The sequence below is a fragment of the Stigmatopora argus genome, chromosome 14 (genome assembly GCF_051989625.1).
Source record: "Stigmatopora argus isolate UIUO_Sarg chromosome 14, RoL_Sarg_1.0, whole genome shotgun sequence".
NCBI lineage: Eukaryota > Metazoa > Chordata > Actinopteri > Syngnathiformes > Syngnathidae > Stigmatopora > Stigmatopora argus.
In genome coordinates this window covers 3,579,558-3,600,051 of record NC_135400.1, presented here as the reverse complement: position 1 = coordinate 3,600,051, position 20,494 = coordinate 3,579,558, and the positions used below count along the sequence as shown (strand labels likewise).

General features: G+C 40.8%; 1 protein-coding gene across 1 annotated transcript; it reads left to right on the top strand.

Annotated features, from left to right (window-relative positions):
• The first annotated feature begins 4,218 nt into the window (after positions 1–4,218).
• rdh8a (retinol dehydrogenase 8a) lies at positions 4,219–19,485 on the top strand. The gene is made up of 6 exons (XM_077619580.1): positions 4,219–4,514; positions 12,102–12,263; positions 14,298–14,477; positions 14,564–14,657; positions 17,017–17,200; positions 17,275–19,485. The coding sequence occupies exons 1-6, from the start codon at positions 4,409–4,411 to the stop codon at positions 17,500–17,502; spliced, it is 954 nt and encodes a 317-aa protein (XP_077475706.1). The 5' UTR covers positions 4,219–4,408; the 3' UTR covers positions 17,503–19,485.
• The last annotated feature ends 1,009 nt before the right edge of the window (positions 19,486–20,494 follow it).

Sequence of the window (20,494 nt, the reverse complement as noted above, 5' to 3'; positions counted from 1 at the left end):
ATTGTGAGGTGTTCCCACCCTAACTGTGATAGAACATTTGAGATCCATCCGTCAATTTCTCCTAAAATACAAATGGCCACATTTTTACTGATCCATTTTGGCAGCCATATCACATAGTAGAACTGACCTCGCGTGTAAACAGAAGGACCATCAACCTCCCACAGTGGCCTCTCTTCTCCCAGCCATCTTTATGCAGGAATTCCTAGCAGCTTTTAGCAGACAGTTAACAAAGTCTATTGGGCAGTCTGAGTGGCGGATGAGAAATTCTTTTGCTGTGTACATTAGTCCAACTTGGGCCTAATTTATTTGCCAAGTCCACAACAAATGTAGACCAGAGGAGCTATTTATTAGTTCCCTTGCTACCAGCCTGTCATGTTTCATAAATCAAACTATTGCTAATGTTATACTGTGCAAGTAAAGTTCAACTTAGAGGATGAACATCCTTCATTTAGAAGGACTTTCTTTTTTTGAAAAACAGTTCCACAATCATAAAGCCTCTCTAATATAAATAATAGAGCAGTAGAGAGATCGCTTTAAATCCATTAGGTTGTTGATATGCTGGTGCCAAAAATCGATATATAATTTTAAATATATCTGTTTTTAAAAAAGGAACCAGCATTATCCAATGTGTTGATGTGAAGTCATTGACTGCCATAGACACCGCTAGGCGTCCAATTTATCTTGTCTAGTAAATGAATCCAGTCAAAATGATCTGGACATATCGCACCATCAATGGGTCTCAGACATAAGTATTGACAACCAGGCCTCCCAGTTTAAATGAAAGAGATGTTGTATCATGATATTGTGAGATAATATTTATTATGATCCAATCACATATTCATTTATCATTCGTCTTCCATCCCGCGCATCTCAAAAGGGTTGCAGGGCTTGCTGGAGCCTAACCCAGCTCGGGCAAAAGGCAGACTACACCCGAGACTGGTCGCCAGTCAGCCGTAGGGAACACAGAGAGACAAACAACACTTAAAATCATACCGCCACCAGCGGGAATTGAGCCCACGCCTGGCCGCAACCAAAGTTAGGCAAGTGAACCTCGACACCACCCAGAGATTCCCAGCACAGCTTAAAATCCTAAAATAATTTTCGGTGTTGATAGTACATGAATTAATTATACATGATGCACAAATAGGGTGGCCTGGCGGTTGAGTGGTTAGGACGTAGGCCTCACAGTGGTGGACCTGGGTTCAAATCCAGGTTGGTCCACCTGTGTGGAGTTTGCATGTTCACCCCGGCCTAGGTGCGATTTAGCTATTTTAGTACCTATTAAACATCATAACCACTAGTTATTTGTTAATAAATGGCAAATTAGAAGAAATAAAAATGTTTTTCATATCCAATATCCTGTTTTGGGTGTTTTTACTGAGGGTTGGAACGAATTAATTTGTTTTTAGTTCATTTCTATGGGAAATGTTGATTTGAGATACGAGTAAATCGTCATGCGAGCTCAGTCCCGGAACGCATTAACCTTGTATCTCAAGTATAAGCAAGCTTTGTAAGTATTGGACAGTAAGCCAAAAATGCACCACCAGTGTCAGATATTAAAAAACACAAACACCTGGACTGAGACAATGCTGTTAAATATGCAGATGCTACCTTAGTTTCCAAAATCTTGCAACACAAAGCCCTGCCAATGCAAGCGTTTGTACACAAAATTCTAACACATCAACAAGGGCTGGCTCTAGGAGACTATAGTTCCCTTCAAAAACAGTGCTTTCAGCCAATCCACCTTCTTTGTCCGTGCACATACTTGGAACTCAATACCAATTAACTTACGTGAACTCCTGTCTATTAACATATTCACCAATCATCTTAAACCCAGGCTGTTAGACGAACAAAATTGCGATCAGAACGCTGTCTAAAACCCTGCTATGTGTGACTGTATGTGTGTTTCCAGTATGTGTCATCGTTTATCTTCAACCTACACAAGGGACTAAAGATGGAAATTATCCTTCGGCTACAATCTTACATATTTACATATATATATGTTCATTAAAAATTAATATAAATATGTTCATTAATATGTGCTGTCCCTTATTACATAAAATCAACTCAAGCATTTCATCTCATAATATATCTTGGCCAATATGTATATATAATGTGCTAGTCTTTATACAATTCACCCATTAACTACGTATTGGCCCACTCATTGAAAAGTACAAGATATGTCCACAGAATCTTGAAATCACCTAAAATACAAAATAATTTCTGTTTCACTTTCGAAGTTACATTTATTCATTCATTTCCTGAAGCGCTTGTGCTCATTAGGGTTGCAGGGGGTGCCGGAACCAGTAGTAAACCCAATAAGTTTGACTAATTTGCTGGCGTTGACTGTACTAGACATCCAATCCATCTAAAGTGGACAGGTTGGCAGCAACTTAATGTGCATTTGTTGACACTCGCCCGATTGAACATCTACCAGTAATAAACGAGTGATAAACTCATTCAAATTCACAGCAGAACTATGATAGGACGCCACACGATTGGGCATCTATCAATGTATCATTTTCTCATTATCATAAATCATTCCGTGTATCTGTCAGTTCAAGTGCACTGGGGATTAGGAGGAAACCTTTTGAGTAACCTTTCCATTGAGGTTTCCCCAGATCTCCTCTTTGTTTATGGAAAATAAAAGAAGAACAAGCAGGAACAGGACGACAGACCAAAAAGCCAGGGAAAATTTAAATGTGAAGGAAGGTTCAAGAAGGAGAAAGGAATCAACTGAGGTAGATTTCATTTACTAAATATGAAAAAATATATATACTTTTTCGCACCGTCATCACAATATGCTTGATTTTTTTTAAATTTTGTTTAATATGATCAATTATTTTGTCAACTCATCGATTGCCATTGATTGGGATACACCATAACCATTTCATGTATTCATTCTGAAGTAGATGTTCAAATATATGGAGCAAAATCAAGTGGATTGAATTAAAAAATATATATATTTATTATTTATTTTTTTAAACAGTCAGAAAATATTAAACTTTCTGATCTTATTGTTTCTTAATTTGGAGCTCAGCTGTTGCTGCAACCCTTATTGCTTTAATTACATCTTTCAGTCTTTTTGTGCAAAAATACCTTATGAAGATATTTGTTGTACCCTTCTATATATACATTTGTATACAGCAGCTGTAGAAAACATTTTTTTTAAAAACTCTCGCAGCACTTCAGCCGATTTTTTTCCTGTGATGTCCAAAAACCACTATAGAGCTTCGTTGGCATCTTAACGTCTATTCTCATCAGGTTTGCATTTTCGTCCATTATGGCTCTGTCAATATTTTGGGTTGCCAACCAATGGGTTAGCGTGTCGGCCTCACAGTTCTGAGATCAAGGGTTTGATCCAATGTCCGGACCTTCCTTCGCCGAGTTGAGTCGCCACTTATTGTGTTTTGTGTCAGCACCTCTTGATTTTGGGGCATTTCTGCGTCAATTCTTCATTTTGGGCTGTTTGTGAGTCACATTGACCACCCTGTGACAAGTGGTTAGCGTGTCAGCCTCACAGTGTTGGATTTAGGGTTCGATCCCAGGTGGATCCTCACTGTGTCGGCACCAATTCAGGGTGTTCTCTCGCCTCGTGCCCGAAGGCAGCTGGGATTTCGCTCCAGCACCCCCCGCGACCCTAGTGAGGATGAAACGGTTCAGAAAATGAAATGAAAGAAAATAAAATAATGTCCACAATGCCTACTTGATCAATGATTGGATGTGTTCACCGAAACTGTGCTATCCCTTCTCACCACAAGACAGCAGCACGACCTAAGGCATTAAGATCTGTCAAAAAAAACTAGGAAATACGGTTTCTTCAAAACTTCACTGAGTAAATTTTAACACAAGGTAGAAAGTTTCACTCGCCTGACTTCGGTGCGGGCAGGTGTGGGCTCGATTCCCGCTGGTGACGGTACGATTGTGAATGCGAATGGTCGCCTGTCTCTCTGCATGCCCTAGGGCTGACTGACGACCAGTCACGGGTGTACTCTGCCTTTCACCCGAAGTCACCTGGGATAGGCGGCAGGGACCCCTCATTTAAGCATTTGTCGTGACGTAATCCGGAAATACCCCTATTAACTAGAACAACGAGTGTCGATATTGTAATGTTAAAAAAAAATGAATAGTGACACATTGTGTCCCGCTTTGTAATCACCAAGTACTGCCCCTTCTGTCACGCGCACATACACACACCCCAGCCCCCCTCCCCTTTAATTTGTTTTTTAAGGAATTACTGTAACTTAATCGTACGCCACGTACTTCGCGGCGAGCATGTGATCGCATTTGGACGCTCACATGGCCGCCGAGGCAATCCACTCCTAGTAGTGGCCGAGCGAACCAAAGCATCCGGAGGAGCACCGCGAGGCTGGACGGCTGCACGGCGCCCCTCTCGGCCCCACTCATCATGGCGAACGGCGGCCAGAAAGTTGTACTGATCACCGGCTGCTCCTCCGGCATCGGCCTGAGAATCGCCGTCGCGTTGGCCGCAGATGAGAAGAAGCGTTACCATGGTAAACTTTTCCATCTTGTCTTCTACTTTTTTTTACTCGGAAAGCCGAGTCCGTGTTAGATTTTTCGTCCCACCCCGCAGAGCTAAACCACCGAGACTCGTTTCACGCAATCTCAAATATGGTATCCGTACCCATTTTTAAGTCACCCCTCTTATTTTGTGTTCTTCATGAAGCATTATTATGTGAAAAGCCCTTTCCCGAAGGAAGTGGCTATCCAGGCACCGTCGTGACAAAAAGGAGGCTTGTCACTTAACTTTCGTGTGACTTATTCAGAACGAACGTGTCTAATAGGCCTACACTGGCCACTGCTTAAAGGCAGAGGGCAAAGTGTGAGACCACTACAAGCTGGGGCTCGCTCTGACGCCCACAGCTCTGTTTGAAGTGTTCAGTGGTGCGTGGGATGGTGGCTGGCCCACGCTCATGTCACTCAAGCCCCTCTCTATCTTCATGACAGTCAATGCCAGGGGTAGGGAACCTGTGGCTCGGAAGCCACATGTGACTCTTTTGATGGGTGCATATGGCTCTGAGCTAAAATATGGAAACCGGTGGATTAGAGAGCCGAGTCCCGAACGCACCAATAGGAACGTCATGTCGGCACTGTGGCATTGATTTTTTTCATTAGAGTCTTCTGCAACCATTCTCTCATTGAAGTCATTGATATTCATTGATTATCAACAGCGTAACAATGTTGTCAAAATAATTCAGAGACTTTTTGTACTTTAAAAGTGGTAAAAAATGACTAAAAAAGTGCACATTTTCCTGTATTTTGACTTTTACGTTGTGAGTATGCCTCTCAAGGAATAACATTTGAAAACAGGAATTGTTTATGGCTCTCTCTCTCTTTCAACCCCTGGTCTATGCTCAGAATCAGTCATGTTTTTACCATTTTAGAGTAGAAAAAAACACAAATTAAGCGTGTCAGCCTCACAGTCGGGGACCTGGGTTCAAATCCAGGTTGGTCCACCTGTATGGAGTTTGCATCTTTTTCCCAGGCCTGCGCAGGTTTCTCCGGGTACCCCGGTTTCCTCCCACATTCCAAAGACATGCATGGTTGGCTGATTGGACACTCTAAATTGCCCCTAGGTATGGGTGTGAGCGTGAATGGTTGTTTGTCTCCTTGTGCCCTGCAATTGGCTGGCCACCAATTCAGGGTGTCCCCCGCCTCTGGCCCAAAGTCACCTGGGATAGGATCCAGCACCCTCCAGCGACCCTAGTGAGGATAAAGTGGTTCCGAAAATGAGATGAGAGAAAAAACATAAATTATATTGGGATATTTCATAACTCATTGGCTGCTGATGACGGCAATGGACGTCCAATTCATTTGAAGTATAGTAGGGTGGCAAATATTAATTGGCTGTCCCCAACCCAGTTCAAATGGTTATATTGTTAACTCATGGGAAGAGATGGGCGGCCAAATCATTTCAACTGAGACGACTAAAAGCAATGAACATTAGTTCAAACAAAATTGATCTTGGTCATTTTTGTTATCTCATAAGCTGTTGTTGACAGTGATGGCATCCAATCCATTTGAAGTGGGAGGCATGACCGCAACCCTCCCTGTCAAAATTTATTGGACGGCTGTTGCCTTCAACAGCTGCTAATGAGTGAAGTACAATCAGAATTAATACATAAGCAGTGTCAATATCTCATCTCATCTCATTTTCTGAACCGCTTTATCCTCATTAGGGTCGCGGGGGTGCTGGAGCCTATCCCAGCTGACTCAAGAGCCAGAGGCGGGGGACACCTAGCCAATCGCAGGGCACAAAGAGACCAGTGTCAATATTTGGCAAAAATAAATATATTTTTTTCTTTCATTTTCTGTACCATTTATCCACTCATTGGAGCCTATTTCAGGCTCACTCAGGGGGACACCCTGAATTGGTGGCCAGCCAATTGAAGGGCACTAGGAGATGGACAACCATTCACACTCACACTCATACCTAGGGGCAATTTAGAGTGTTCAACTAGCCTCCATTGCATGTTTTTGGGATGTGGGAGCAAACCTGAGTACCTGGAGAAAACCAATGCAAGCTTGGAGAGAACATGCAAACTCCACACAAGAAGGTCCAGGCCTGGGATCGAACCCTCGACCTCCAAATTGTGAGGCCGATGTGCTAACCACTTTTTCACCGGGCCACCCAAAAATAAAAATAAAAATTATATTATCTCTCATTTTCTGAACCGCTTTATCCTCATTAGGGTCACAGGGGGTGCTGGAGCCTATCCCAGCTGACTCCGGGCCAGAGGCGGGTGACACCCTGTGTCGATGGCCAGCCGATCGCAGGGCATAAGGAAACGGACAATAATTCACACTCACACTCATACCGAGGGGCAATTTAGAGCATCCAATCAGCCTACCATGCATGTTTTTGGAATGTTGGGAGGAAACTGGAGTACCCAGAGGAAACCCACACAGGCCCGGGGAGAACATGCAAACTCCACACAGGTGGACGTGACCTGGATTTGAACCCAGGACCCCAGAGCTGTGAGGCCGACACGCTAACCACTCGCTCCACCGGGCCAGCAATGTTATGTTATTTTTTTATTTTTATTTTAATGTGCACCATAAAGTCCCCAAAAATATGGTAAAACATAATGACAAAAACAGTAACTAAGTGTTTTATTCATGTAGTATGGAAGATGGTTGTATTTAATTATTGATATTGTGTTTCAAATGTTAGTATCGTGACAATATTACTTCTGCCTCTTGTTTTTTTTTTCTATAATTTCAGACATTATGTTTTTCTAGTATATTTATTTAAAGGCACAAAAATGAAAATTGATTCATGTTTCCTAATGTAATACTATATTTAGTAGATTTTTTCTTGCACCACAAATTGCACGAAAGCACATTCACAATCTCCTTTGGGGTATTTTAAGGTCTTTGGCATTCTTTTGAGAGATCGCCCTCTGAATAGTGGAGGTGACTCAATAATTTCCTAAGGCCCTTTGAGAAAGAAGATTAAATATTGCCATAAAGCAGTGCTTAGTTGGCTAAAGACAGGGCAACACAGTGCGGTTGGTACAAGAATGTTAAAACGGCCCATCAGTAATTCCTGCAGGAGCCCCAGAGAACAATGGCCCACTTGTTCATTCCACAGCCAAACATACATTTCTTGGTGCGCTACAGGGTTTCACAAATGGCAAAATTAGACTTAATTCGTTTTGTGACATGATATCCTCGAAGTACTTGCAGACGCTCTTTGCGTGACACAGCAATGTCCTCAATAGGCTTCATTACAAAATAGTACCCCAATGTCAAAATCCAGTTAATTTTTCTTCACTCTTTCAGTATTATTCACAATTATAGACTCCAATCATGTGGCGCCATTCTGTTGTGTATTTAAATGAGTTTATGAGTATGAGCAGACTAATCCATTTGATGTGGGAATGAATGCATGGATGTCTTGGAATACATTAAAAAATGATATATAAAAGAACATTTTTTATTATGTGTTCCATATTTTTCCTTGAAAACACGAAATACACTTCATCTTATGCTAATTTAAAGGCGCACTACTGGGGATTTTTTTACATGCCAATAAATGATCGAATCATGTCAGAGTATTAAAAGATCTATTATATAACCTTAACTATTGAAATTGTACCAAAAAAGTCATTTATTGAACATTGCTGTCAGGTTTCTTAAAAAACAATGAAGACACAAGGGGTGAGCCAGCAAAGGGTACAGATCCCAATATAAACAGAGTATGTAGACCAGGGGTCCCCAAACTTTTTCTTGTGAGGGCCACATAACTTTTCCCTTCTCTGATGGGGGGCCGGTGTCAGTTTGTAACAGAAAAAGCCATGGAACATTAACTTTCTGTTGTGCCATGCACAATCTTCTCCCTTTGCTCTGAAGTTTATGCACGACACCACAACCGTCATTACAGAATCCCACGTCAACATTTTGCAGCACAGTGCTTGGTGGTGAATTTGGCAGTGGACTCGTAGTGGGGCGGTGAGACCCCTTTTTTCCAACTCCCGGTTCATGCGTCCCATTATTAGACCGCGAGTTTCGGCCACCATGCTAGGAGCCCCGTCAGTCGTGATGCTAGCTAGCTTTGACCAGTCCAGGTCCAACTTCTCCATGGTTTGGCACACTTTGTCAAAAATATCCTCTCCCGTTGTAGTCCCTTTGAGACTTTGGAGGGCTGCCAGATCCTCGCAAATCTCAAAGTTTGCGCTAACTCCACGAATAAAAATGAGCAGTTGCGCTGTGTCTTGCACGTCCGTGCTTTCATCCAGTGCTAATGAAAAAAAGTCAAATTATTTCGTCTTCTGCTGCAGCTGGGCATATACATTACTCCCGATTTCTTCAACGCGTCTGGTCATTGTACTCACCGACAGACTTACGGCATTAAATGCATCTTTCTTCTCGGGACACACCTCCTCCGCGACAGTATCCATACATTTCTTAACAAACTCTCCGTCAGTAAAAGGCTTACCGCTGCTTGCTATCAATTTAGCAACCCAAAAGCTGGCCTCAACGGATGCCTGGTTCTGCTGAGATAGTAGTCCACTTTTTCGCTTTGAGAGTTTGTCTGCTCGTATTTGGCCTTGCAATCTATCGTACTTGTCTTTGTGACGGGATTCATAGTGTCGGCAAAGATTGTATTCTTTGAATACCGCCACCGTCTCTTGACAAATGAGACAAACAGCCTTTTCTTTGCTTTGAACAAAAAAATAATCGTTTGTCCACTCCAGGTTAAATATCCTGCATTCTGAATCAATTTTTCTCTCACCTAACTTTTTCGCCATTATTCCGTTCTCAAACAGGTTGCAGTTTTAATATGCTTGAATAGTCCGCGATGGTCCCAGGGCTCCGCCCTCACCTGCGATCGTCCAGATGTCTCGGTAACACTGCTCGTGCATGCAACGGTGGACGTGCCCGCATGCATCAAAGGGAAACACTCTCCCCGCGCATGTCACCAAAGAAGCAATGCGAAGCCCCGCTTCACTGGGATGATTTGTGGGCTCAGCAGGGGTGCAATGAACCAAACACAAGATTAAAATGTCCCAGTCTTCAAGGCCAAATAGGAAAAAAAATCCGATAGCGTCTCTGGTATTGTTCAGAGGGCCGGTCCAAATGTGCCAGCGGGCCGCATCCCAAAAAAAAAAAAAAAAAAAAAAAAAAAAAATTCAAAAAAAAAAAAAAAATTCAAAAAAAAAAAAAAAAAAAAAAAAAAAATTCCGATAGCGTCTCTGGTATTGTTCAGAGGGCCGGTCCAAATGTGCCGGCGGGCCGTATCCGGCCCGCGGGCCGTAGTTTGGTGACCCCTGATGTAGACTATTTCTAATTAGTTTTAATATGAAATACAAAAGGAAAGTTGGTCGTGAGCCCCGAAAACATGAGAGTATGACTCAAAAAAGGACAGACACAATCAGCGATGACTCTTGGGCTCCATTGACATAGAATATACTGAATGGTAAATATCTTACATTTACTCACAACCAAACCTGGGAATTGAAAATCTAATAATTTGTCATCTAAAATTGAAATGGGTATTAACTAACCCGCATGCTAACCATCTAACATCAATATATTTTACTGAAGTTGAGCTCAAAATGCAACTAATTGACCACAAGTAATTTCGTCACTTGCAGAGTAGACTACAAACCAGGTGCTCCACTTCCTTCTATGTCCAAGTCACTAAATTCACCGCTCGGTCGGACAGAAAATAATTCTATTGGCCGTATTCGTGTTGTTCCAATTTTCTATACAAGTCTTTGTTAAAACCATTGAATTTCTTTCAAATAAAAACAACTAAAACGCACGTGTACGCAAAGAGAGCGTCCATTCATCACTCTGTAGTAGTACTGCTGCATTGTCGCTAACAGCAAAAGGGGAATAAAATGTTTTTGTGAGCTTTTTTGGTGTATTTTACATATAAAGGGACTCAGCAAGGTCCAATCTAACAAATTCAGTAGTACGCACACACATACCTGATGGTTTTGTGGTCCACTGGCGGGCAACGTGGGATCGATTACTAATCAGTAGCGGTGTGATTGTGAGTGGGAATGATTGTGTGGCCTGCATCTGGCTGGCGACCAGTTTAGGGTGTTGTCTGCCTTTCGCCCGAATTCAACTGGGATAAGCTCCAGCACCCCGATGAGAACCCACATTATAGGGGGCCTTGAATGCCAACACAATGATAGGAGCCTATCCTAGCTGACTTTTGGCACAAGGATATTGAAAAAAAGGAAATTGTGATTTGTCTTTCTTTCTTTTTTTTAAATCATGCCATCCAGCCCTTCTCTACACTGACAGTGCTAAATGGGTATATTGTGTATTGTTTTTTTGGTTTTGTTTTCTCCACAATGCCCGTTGTAAGAAACCTAAAACACAGTTGGCCTCTATCTAAAAATACTAACATTTACTCAGACGATTGAGGTGAGTGACGCTTGGACATTTACCAGATGAAGCAGACTTCTTGTTTACCTCCGCTGACTGGCTTTCTGCTAGAGTGTTTTCCCCTTGATAACGTCACTCAGATGATTCAGCAGAACATACAAAGCCTCACTTAGTTGTTAGATATTTCCAATCATGTGATCACCCTCGTCATAGCAATCTAATTTGGGCGTGTAAAGTTCAAATGAAGTCAGCTATCCTGTGAGGCATGCTCGTTGGAGGAACTTTGACTCCCCCACTACTGTTTTTAGTTGTTGAGGGAGTTGCATAATAATGGCCTCAAAGATCAAAGGGCTCAAAGTCTCATCTGCTACCTCGGTGCCGCTGTTGGTCAGTGGAATGCTAACTAGCAGCCATAATATCTGCACATGGATTGGGAGTATTAATGCCATAAAAAAATAGGCCGATCAGAATGAATTCCAAATATTATGAACCAAAACAGATTATTAATCTAAAGCTTCCTTTTTGATGTTGTAGCGCTTTATGGTAATATTTTTGTTCTCATATAACATGGACAAATCAAACTCAAACTAAATCAAACTCAAACAGTGAGCATCACATGGAAATTATGTCTCGTAGTTCATTCATTCGTTTTCTGAACCGCTTATCTTCACAAGGGTCACGGCGGGAGCTGGAGTTTATCCTAGCTCTAACTATGGGCACCAGTTGGGGCACAGCTCGAATCGGTGGCCAACCAAACGCAGGGCACAAGGAGACGGACAACCTTTCACGCTCACACTCATTCCTAGGTGCAATTTAGAGTGTTCAATCAGCCTACCCTGCATGTTTTTGGGATGTGGAAGGAAACGGGAGTACACATAGAAAACCCACACAAGCCCGGCGAGAACATCTAAACTCAACATGGGATCAAACCCTCAACCCTGGAACTATGAGGCCAACTTGCAAACCACTTAGCTGCGGGGGCCGCCCACGTCTCGTAGTAAAACTTTAAAAAATATGTGAAGTTATGAAACGTCTTAATATTATGATTTAGCCAAACTATACTATATTATGTAAAGTATCTTAACTACTGTTAATTACAACTTATATTTGATGATTATTTCTCTTTCATTTTGTATTCTTACAATGTATAACTTAAATCTCATAGTCTCTCCATTTAATGAGGACTAAAACAAAAAATGTAAATAACTTGTATTCTTTTCCCTTCCACATAGTCATTGCAACAATGCGGGACCTGAAGAAGAACATCAAACTTGTCGAGGCGGCAGGAGACGCTTACGGGAAGAATTTGGTGTTGCTGCCCCTTGACGTGTGTAGCGAGGAATCAGTTAAGCAGTGCATCAACAGTGTGAAGGACCGCCATATTGATATCTTGAGTGAGTCAATCAAGCCCACCTGACCTCATATCTACACAATACCTGATAAGGATTTTTTTTAGACCACTGATAGCCATTCATTTTTTTTATTTCAAATGTATCCTATTAACTCATTGGCTGCCATTTAATTCTTAAGAGCCACATAATCAACGTCAATCTCACTGAAATAGTGAAAGGCCTTCTCTGTGATAATGTAGTGGTAACAACATGTTGAAAGATGGTAAATGTGGCAGATGTAATGTGCCTTTTTAATTTCAATGCACCATACAAGTTCATAATTATACTCAGCTGATCTGCTAAGGCTTGGTGTATGTATAAAGCTTCTGTTTAAAGCCTGCTTCTATCTTGCGCAAAGTCCAAAGCCTAAAAGCCCCTTTGCCTCCTTACACAAGACTGCCAGGCCTTTGTCAAAGCCTGCTGCCATTGCATCACATTTATTTACTGTGATTTTACACTGACCTCTTGTGGTAGTATCAATTAGCCACAATCAAGTACAGTGGGTCCTGAAAGAAAAAACAAACTCAAACAGGGTTCCCATGTCTGCTTAAAAAGCATAGAATTAAAATTCATGTGATTCAGTTCTTAAATTGTCAATGTAGGTATTAAATTTCTGGACAGTACATTTAATGCTAATGGGAATACACTATGACCCACGCTAAAACGCACTCAACAGAATTTATGAGGGTATTGCACGGTATCCCGAGGCCGGGGGTTGGTAACCATAGGTTCTGGAGTCGCATGCATGCAGCATTTCAAAAATGTTATCGAAAATGGGGAAGATTTTTTTGTTGTTGTTGTTTTAATATGGTTTCTGTAGGAGGACAAACATGACACAAAAACTCTTAACGTTTTCCAATGCTGTAGAAATGTGAGAATGGAATAAATATAAAATGTCACTTTCTGTCAACGAAGATTTGCGTCATAGCCTGCGGCACAAGTTTCTATCAGCAGGGTTGGATGCTAGGCAGGTTGTTGTTGTAAACAAACCGAGGACTGTGTGATGGTCCATGGATACCAAGGGGAAAAGAATTTTACTGAGGAAAACTGAGAACTCAACGTTTTTTGGACCAAATCATTTGCATTCATTGGCAGTTCGGAACGATTGCCTAAATGTTTGCTTTCTAGCGAGAAGTTATCAAAGAACAAAAAGTGTCATATGGAAAGATGAGACTCTCTCTCTCTCTTTATTTATTTATTTATTTATTTATTTATTTATATATATATATATATATATATATATATATATATATATATATATATATATATATATATATATATATATATATATACACGTATATATATATCATCCCTCATCTCATTTTGTGAACCGTTTTGTCCTCATTGGGGTCGCAGGGGGTGCTGGAGCCAATCCCAGCTGTCTCCGGGCCTTGAATCGGTGGCCAGCCGATCACAGGGCACAAGGAAATGGACAACCATACACACTCACTCCCATACCTAGGGGCAATTTAGAGTGTCCAATCAGGGGAAATTAAACTTCCACTTTGCTCCTCTGCGGGGTCCAGCCATCTTAGCTGCCCAAAGGGCTCTATTCTCGGACAACCATCAGCTCCGCGACCCCGAGGCTCCGTCTGTTCAGTCCGCTGAACGAGCTCTATTTTCGGTTTAGGGCAAAGACGTCTAAGTTCAATGCTGACGGATCTGTATTCTTTTCATCCACTTTTTTTATTAACTTTAAAAGTGTTGTGCTACACTGTCTAGATTGACTTTAAAATGTTCAAAGTGAATTACTTGAGCTGGAATCTTATTCCAGACCTCTATGCCTTTGACTGAAAGCACCTGATGACTAAAAGCTGTGTGTCTGTATGGGACTGTAAGTCACCTGTAGTTATTCTCCCACTGGTGATGGATCTTAAAATTATGAAGGAGTGGAGCATGTCTCTGTTAAACATAATGTTTATATAGAGCAAGCAAGTTTACACATCTTAAAATTGTCAAAACTTTCTTTAGAATTGGGCAGTGATGATATAAAAACAATTTCTTGTCCTTTACTCACATCTTTGTACTCTCTGATAGTTAACAATGCAGGTGTGGGCTTGCTGGGCCCCTTGGAGAGCATCAGCATCGATGAGATGAAACGGGTGTTTGAGACCAACTTCTTTGGCGTCGTGCGCATGATAAAAGAAGTTATGCCAGACATGAAGAAAAGGAAGTCCGGCCACATTGTGGTCATGAGCAGCGTCATGGGTCTTCAAGGTAGGCTGTTGCTGGTATCAGAATTTTCATGGTATCTAAGCATCAATGGATTGATTTGATTTTTTTTGTTGGTGGTCATGCATCAGGAGTTGTTTTTAATGACGTCTACACTGCTTCCAAATTTGCTATGGAGGGTTTTTGCGAAAGCATGGCTGTGCAGCTGATGAAGTTCAACGTCAGGTAATGTCAGCTTGCTGGTGAACACAGGGTTTGTGCAGGTGCTAGAAATCCTTGAAAATGTTTGAATTTTAACTTATAGGCTGCTATGGATGACCATACACGCACAATCCATTTGTACTGCAAAGGCTTGGGAGCGATCGAATGATTGGACGTCTATCGTCATCAATGGCTGTTCTTTTAAAATATGTTCTTTTACTAGCTAAAATACACCACGGTGCCAAACTCGTGGCCCATGGGCCGTATATGACCTGCCATATTATGTATAAATCATGAGCATCTGTTAGGATTTGGTTTTGTTATGCTTTTTTCCCCTGTGTGACCTGTCCATGTGATCTCCCGTTGAGTTCAGCTGTTGTCTCCCTGCCCCTGGTGTATCTCCTGCCTGCTGCCTTTTGTATGATCCATGTGTTTTTGATTGTCTCGTCAACCCACGTCTGTCTATATTTTGTGGGCAAACTATTCGGTACACGGTCGATTGGTCGCCGGTCTTTTGGTCGCCCGGAAGGTACGTGATAATTACCATTTAAATTGTTGCTCAAATTCCCGAAATACAAACTGTGAATTACTATTTAGTCATACTTGATGCCCTAGTAATTATTAGGCCAAAGAAAAGCTCCAAATTTCCCGGACTTTTATTTTTTTTTGTTGGAGAACTTGTTAAGACCCTGACTGACGTAGCTTCTTAAAGGGACAACGCATGTACATACAAACTCTTATACACTCACACGTCGGCTCAGTGAAACTGCTCATGGCCATTGTTGGCTTTTATTGATGCGTAGACCGTATTGTTTTACCTTGTCTTGTCGCCGATCTTTTGGTCGTCGGTCTTTTGGTCGCCGGTCTTTTGGTCGCCCGTTGTCGCGGTCGGGGCGACCAAAAGACCGCGACCAAAAGACCGGCGACGAAAAGACGGCAACCAAAAGACCGGCGACCAAAAGACCGGCAACCAAAAGACCGGCGACCAATCGACCGCACACGAACTATTCCACAAAGAGCCACAGTGGGTGCAGGTTTTCATTCCAACCCATAAAGAGGACACTTTTTCACCAATCTGGTGTCCTACAAGTACAATCAGTGGATTGCAGTCAGGTGCTTCTTGTTTTCTGCAAAAATCTCATTGGTCAAACTGTCTGTGCTGGATGGGTTGGAACAAAAACCTGCACCCACAGCGGCCCTCGAGGACCGGTTTGCCCACCCTGTGTGTTTGTGAGTCCTGGTCGGATCGTCTGCGTTGCTACCCATGTTCCATGATCCTCTGTTCCCTATGTCTTTCTTCCCTGTCAAGTTGGGTTTATTCTTTGATTCCAAGAGTCCTTCTCATTTTCTGAATTTTCTTGCCACGTTTTATATAAGTTTTGTTAGCGGACTGCTTGTCCTTGGTTGCTTTTTCCCCGCATTTGGGTCCAACTACAATCCACGCTCATGCACAGATTGTGACAGGATCGACTTCTTGTTTCACATGAAAAAAAATGTAGCCTATCCTCAATGAAAGACAAGCATGAAAGACAAACGAGAAAATGTAAAAAAAAAATATCATCATAAAAGGATTTAAAATAATTTAATTTTTGAAACTGGGAGGCCTGGTGGCACAAGTGGTTAGCATGTCGTACACTACTCATGTTTTTCCATTATTTCGTGCTTAATATCGATTGTCATCTTACGCCTTTTCTTCGCACTATCCTTCATTGCACCGGCTTGTTTGGATCCATTGTGTTTCCCTTAATTCTGCATGGACTAACGCAAAAAAACAAGGAAAAAATGCAACGCTCCGCCCAGTGCTCGTAGAGATCTTTGCACGAGGGAGATGCGGCGAGAAAGACAGTGCGCTGAAATCATAAGCAGCTGTCTCGAATGCTCGTATCTCAAAATTTGTCTTTCACGGTAAATATTTGCTTGGAATTTTACTCGTATGTCAAATTCTTCGTATGTCAAGGGCACTCATATTTCAAGCTGTATAACGTTGCAAACATGTTACTTTCAATATTTCTTTGACAGAAATAACCTTGTATAAAAAGTTTCATCCAAAATTTCAGCTATTTCTAAAAAAAATATTGGATGACACTTTTTATGCACGGTTATTTCTGAAAAAAAATATTGAAAGTAACATGTTTGCAACGTTATCTTGTTCTCCTTTGCAAATATAAAAGGGATTTGTGGTTTTTTTACCTCGTCAAAACCACTGCTGTCATAATAACCCTATTATATAACAATAATGTTCAAATTGTGGTGGGGACATTTGGAGGTGTTTTTTCCTCTCCTTACATTTTTAAGGTGTCGGATCATCTGAGTTTATCATCTGAGGAAACAGAATCAAATGCTCATTCCTTCCTAGTGTGCAAGCTTCCCTTTTCTCCAACAGGTTGTCGATGATCGAACCTGGCCCGGTACACACGGAGTTTGAGACAAAAATGATGGAAGACGTGGCCATGATGGAGTATCCGGGGGTTGACGCTGACACTGTTCGTTACTTTAAAGACGTTTACCTGCCCTCGTCCATCGATATTTTCAAAGCCATGGGTCAGACGCCAGAGGACATAGCCAAAGTGAGCAACAACATTGTACTTTTGGGATGGCGTGAAAAAACTGACCTCATATTGCTTGTTGTCACCCCCTCCAGTGTACTAAGAAGGTGATCGAGTCAAACAGCCCCCGCTTCCGGAATCTGACCAACAGCTTGTACACACCCATCGTGGCCTTGAAGTACGCCGACGAGACCGGCGGCCTATCCGTCAACACTTTCTACAACCTGCTCTTTAATTTGGGACCTCTCATGCACTTCACCATGAGCATCCTCAAGTGCCTGACGTGCAGCTGCCTGCGCCGACGAACCATTTCTCCTAATTGAGGAACCCCCCACCCCACTCTTCGGATGTAAATGAGGTGGAAAAGTAACTTGAACTTGAACCCAACTTGTAATTGTAAAGCAACTGTGTCAAACTGGTGGCGCTTGGGTCAGATCTGTCCCGCCGCATCATTTTTTGTGGTCCACAAAAGTAAATAATCTGACTTGACTTTGTTTTGTCCACTCAAATTACACTTTAGGGAGTTTTCTGCTGTCCAGAAATCACTTATTATCTTCTCATCTTATAGAGGTTAACTCGTTGGCTACCACTGACAACGATAGACGTCCTGTCCATTTGATGTGGGAGATCATTCTCATAAAGTATGTATTAAATTTAATAATAATAATGAGTTTTAAAAAAAGTCTACTAGTGACCATCTCATTTCAATCGACAGTAGAAGGACGATTGGACGGCAAATGATAAGACATCTAGCATCATCAATGGCAGTAAAAGAGTTAATTTGCTGCAAAGGCAACTTGTAGTTGTGGGAAAAAAAGTTTTTTTACCTCCTGCAAGAGCAACTCGTAGTTGAAAAAATGTGTAATCTAAGTAAAAATAATGTATACTATTATTTATATATATATATATATATAAAAACTTGTATCTGTAGAAAATATTACTAGTCCTCATGGAAGTTACCATTAGAAGTAAGTTATATTTTCTACATGTACAAGTTGCAGTTTCAACAACAATCTACAAGTTATTGTTTTAGAACAGGGGTGGCAAACACGCGGCCCCCGGCCAAAATGAATTGGCTCTTTGCTTCTTATCATATTTTGTATATACTGTGGCTCTTTAACTCGTTTCATGTTTCTCTTATTTTTATTATCTCTGAAAACACACTCAAATTCATCAGAGCCCAAGGAAAACAAATAATAAATTATATTTCAAAAATAATTTGTCGGATTGGATTTTCTCTTTGACTCGGACAGTTTAAAATGTTTGGCTCTTTGTGTCTAACTTGTTCGCGACCCCTGTTTTAGAAATACAACTTACTTTTGCATTAAATTCACCTCTACAATTACATTGTTTAGCCACAATTCCTTGTGTCTACACGTTACTTCTACACCCAATTTTCCCTCGAGCTGGGGCACTAGAGTCATCCTTTATGCAAAAGGTAGGCACCTTGATTCAACAGTGTGCTACAGGTATATTAGTACATGAAAAAAAAAAAAAAAAATATATATATATATATATATATATATATATATATATATATATATATATATATATATATATATATATATAATGATGCTTCAATTTACATTTAACAAATATACTTTAAAGAATATTGCATGCATATAAACATTCACTTTTCATTCATTTTCCAAAGAGCTTATCCTCACAAGGATCATGGGGGTGCTGGAGCTGATCCCAGCCAACTATGGGCACGAGGCAATTGACACCCTGAATTGGTGGCCAGCCAATCGCAGGGCACATCAAGATGGGCAACCATTCATGCTCACACTCATACCTAGGGGCAATTTAGAGTGTCCAACCAGCCTATCAAGCATGTTTTTGGGATGTGGGAGGAAATTGGAGTACCCTGAGAAACCCCACGCAATCCCAGGGAGAACATGAAAACTCCACACAGTGAGTACTGACCTGGGACCGAACCCAGAACTGTTAGGGCGACATGCTAACCGTTTGTCCAAGGGCCACCCTTTTTATTTTTGTTTTTATTTATTTTTTGCTGTATTCTTCAATTTAATTTCTGCATATTTAGGTTGTTTGATTAATACTATTTGTATGTACAAATGTATTCCTCTGAAGCTTCATATTTGTTAAATGTAAAATCAATCATTAAGGCGTTAAACGGCATTATGTGGCACCTGATATATTACGTTGCTTATAACTGCTGTGGCATCATTATACTTTGGAAAACTTCCATAGGATGGATCACATATCCTTTGATTTTCTTAATGATTTTGTTTTAATAAACACAGATCTGATTTACCTTTAACAGGCAGCGTACGAGCTGTAAACTTGTTTGTGTTTTATCCAGGTGTCAATTTCAAACGTGCCAGTTTTTCTATGTGAGAATCACATTTGAGCGATAGATGGCAGTATTTTACAGCCTTTTCCCCAGAGAGTCTTCAAGTCAGTCAATTTTTCATTTTCTGTCCCGCTTATCCTCACGAGGTTCGCGGGAATGCTGGAGGCTATTAAATTTGACGAAGTTTTTCCTTTCATATGCCTTATAATATTCTTTGATATCTTCAAATGATTTTGACTAGGAAAGCTTGCAGCAATTGTTTAATTATTAAGAAAGAATTAGATAGTTAAAGAGATTTTTTAAAAAAAATATTTACAATTTTTTATTCATTCCTTTTTTAAATATATACAAATTATATTTAAAATGCAATAAAAATAATAATGAGTTAAACAAGTGAATATATACTGTTAATTATTTTAAAAGAATGTAAATATTAATATAAGTAATAACATTTATAAACATAAAAAATGGCATTATTTATAGCGTTCATTTTTTATTAATTAGGAAAAAAGTATACCAGTATGTATTTATTTTTTTCCTTTAAAATAAATTGGACATTTCAAAAATAAAATAAATGTATAAAATAATTCTGACTACTAAAGGAGTGGCTTATGAATGGGTTGAAGTAATAAGGACAGAAGCAAGAATGTTCATCTGATCTTTTATTTTTTTTAAGTTTATGGTATAAATGGTAATATGCCAGGGTTACTGTGTGTACCTGATTTAAAGCAAATCAGGTTTGTCAATCAATGGCAATGACAGCCAATGAACTAAATAGATATAAATAAGTGTGATTTTAGAACAGCTATAATTAGCAACTTAAGTTCATTCATTCATCTTCCACAAAGCTTATCCTCACAAGGGTGACGGCGGATTGAAGCCTTTCCCAGTCAACCATGGGCACCAGCCAGAGGACACCCTGAATTGGTTGCCAGCCAATCGCAGGGCACAATGAAACGAACAACCACTCCTGCTCACAACTTAAGTATAATACGTAC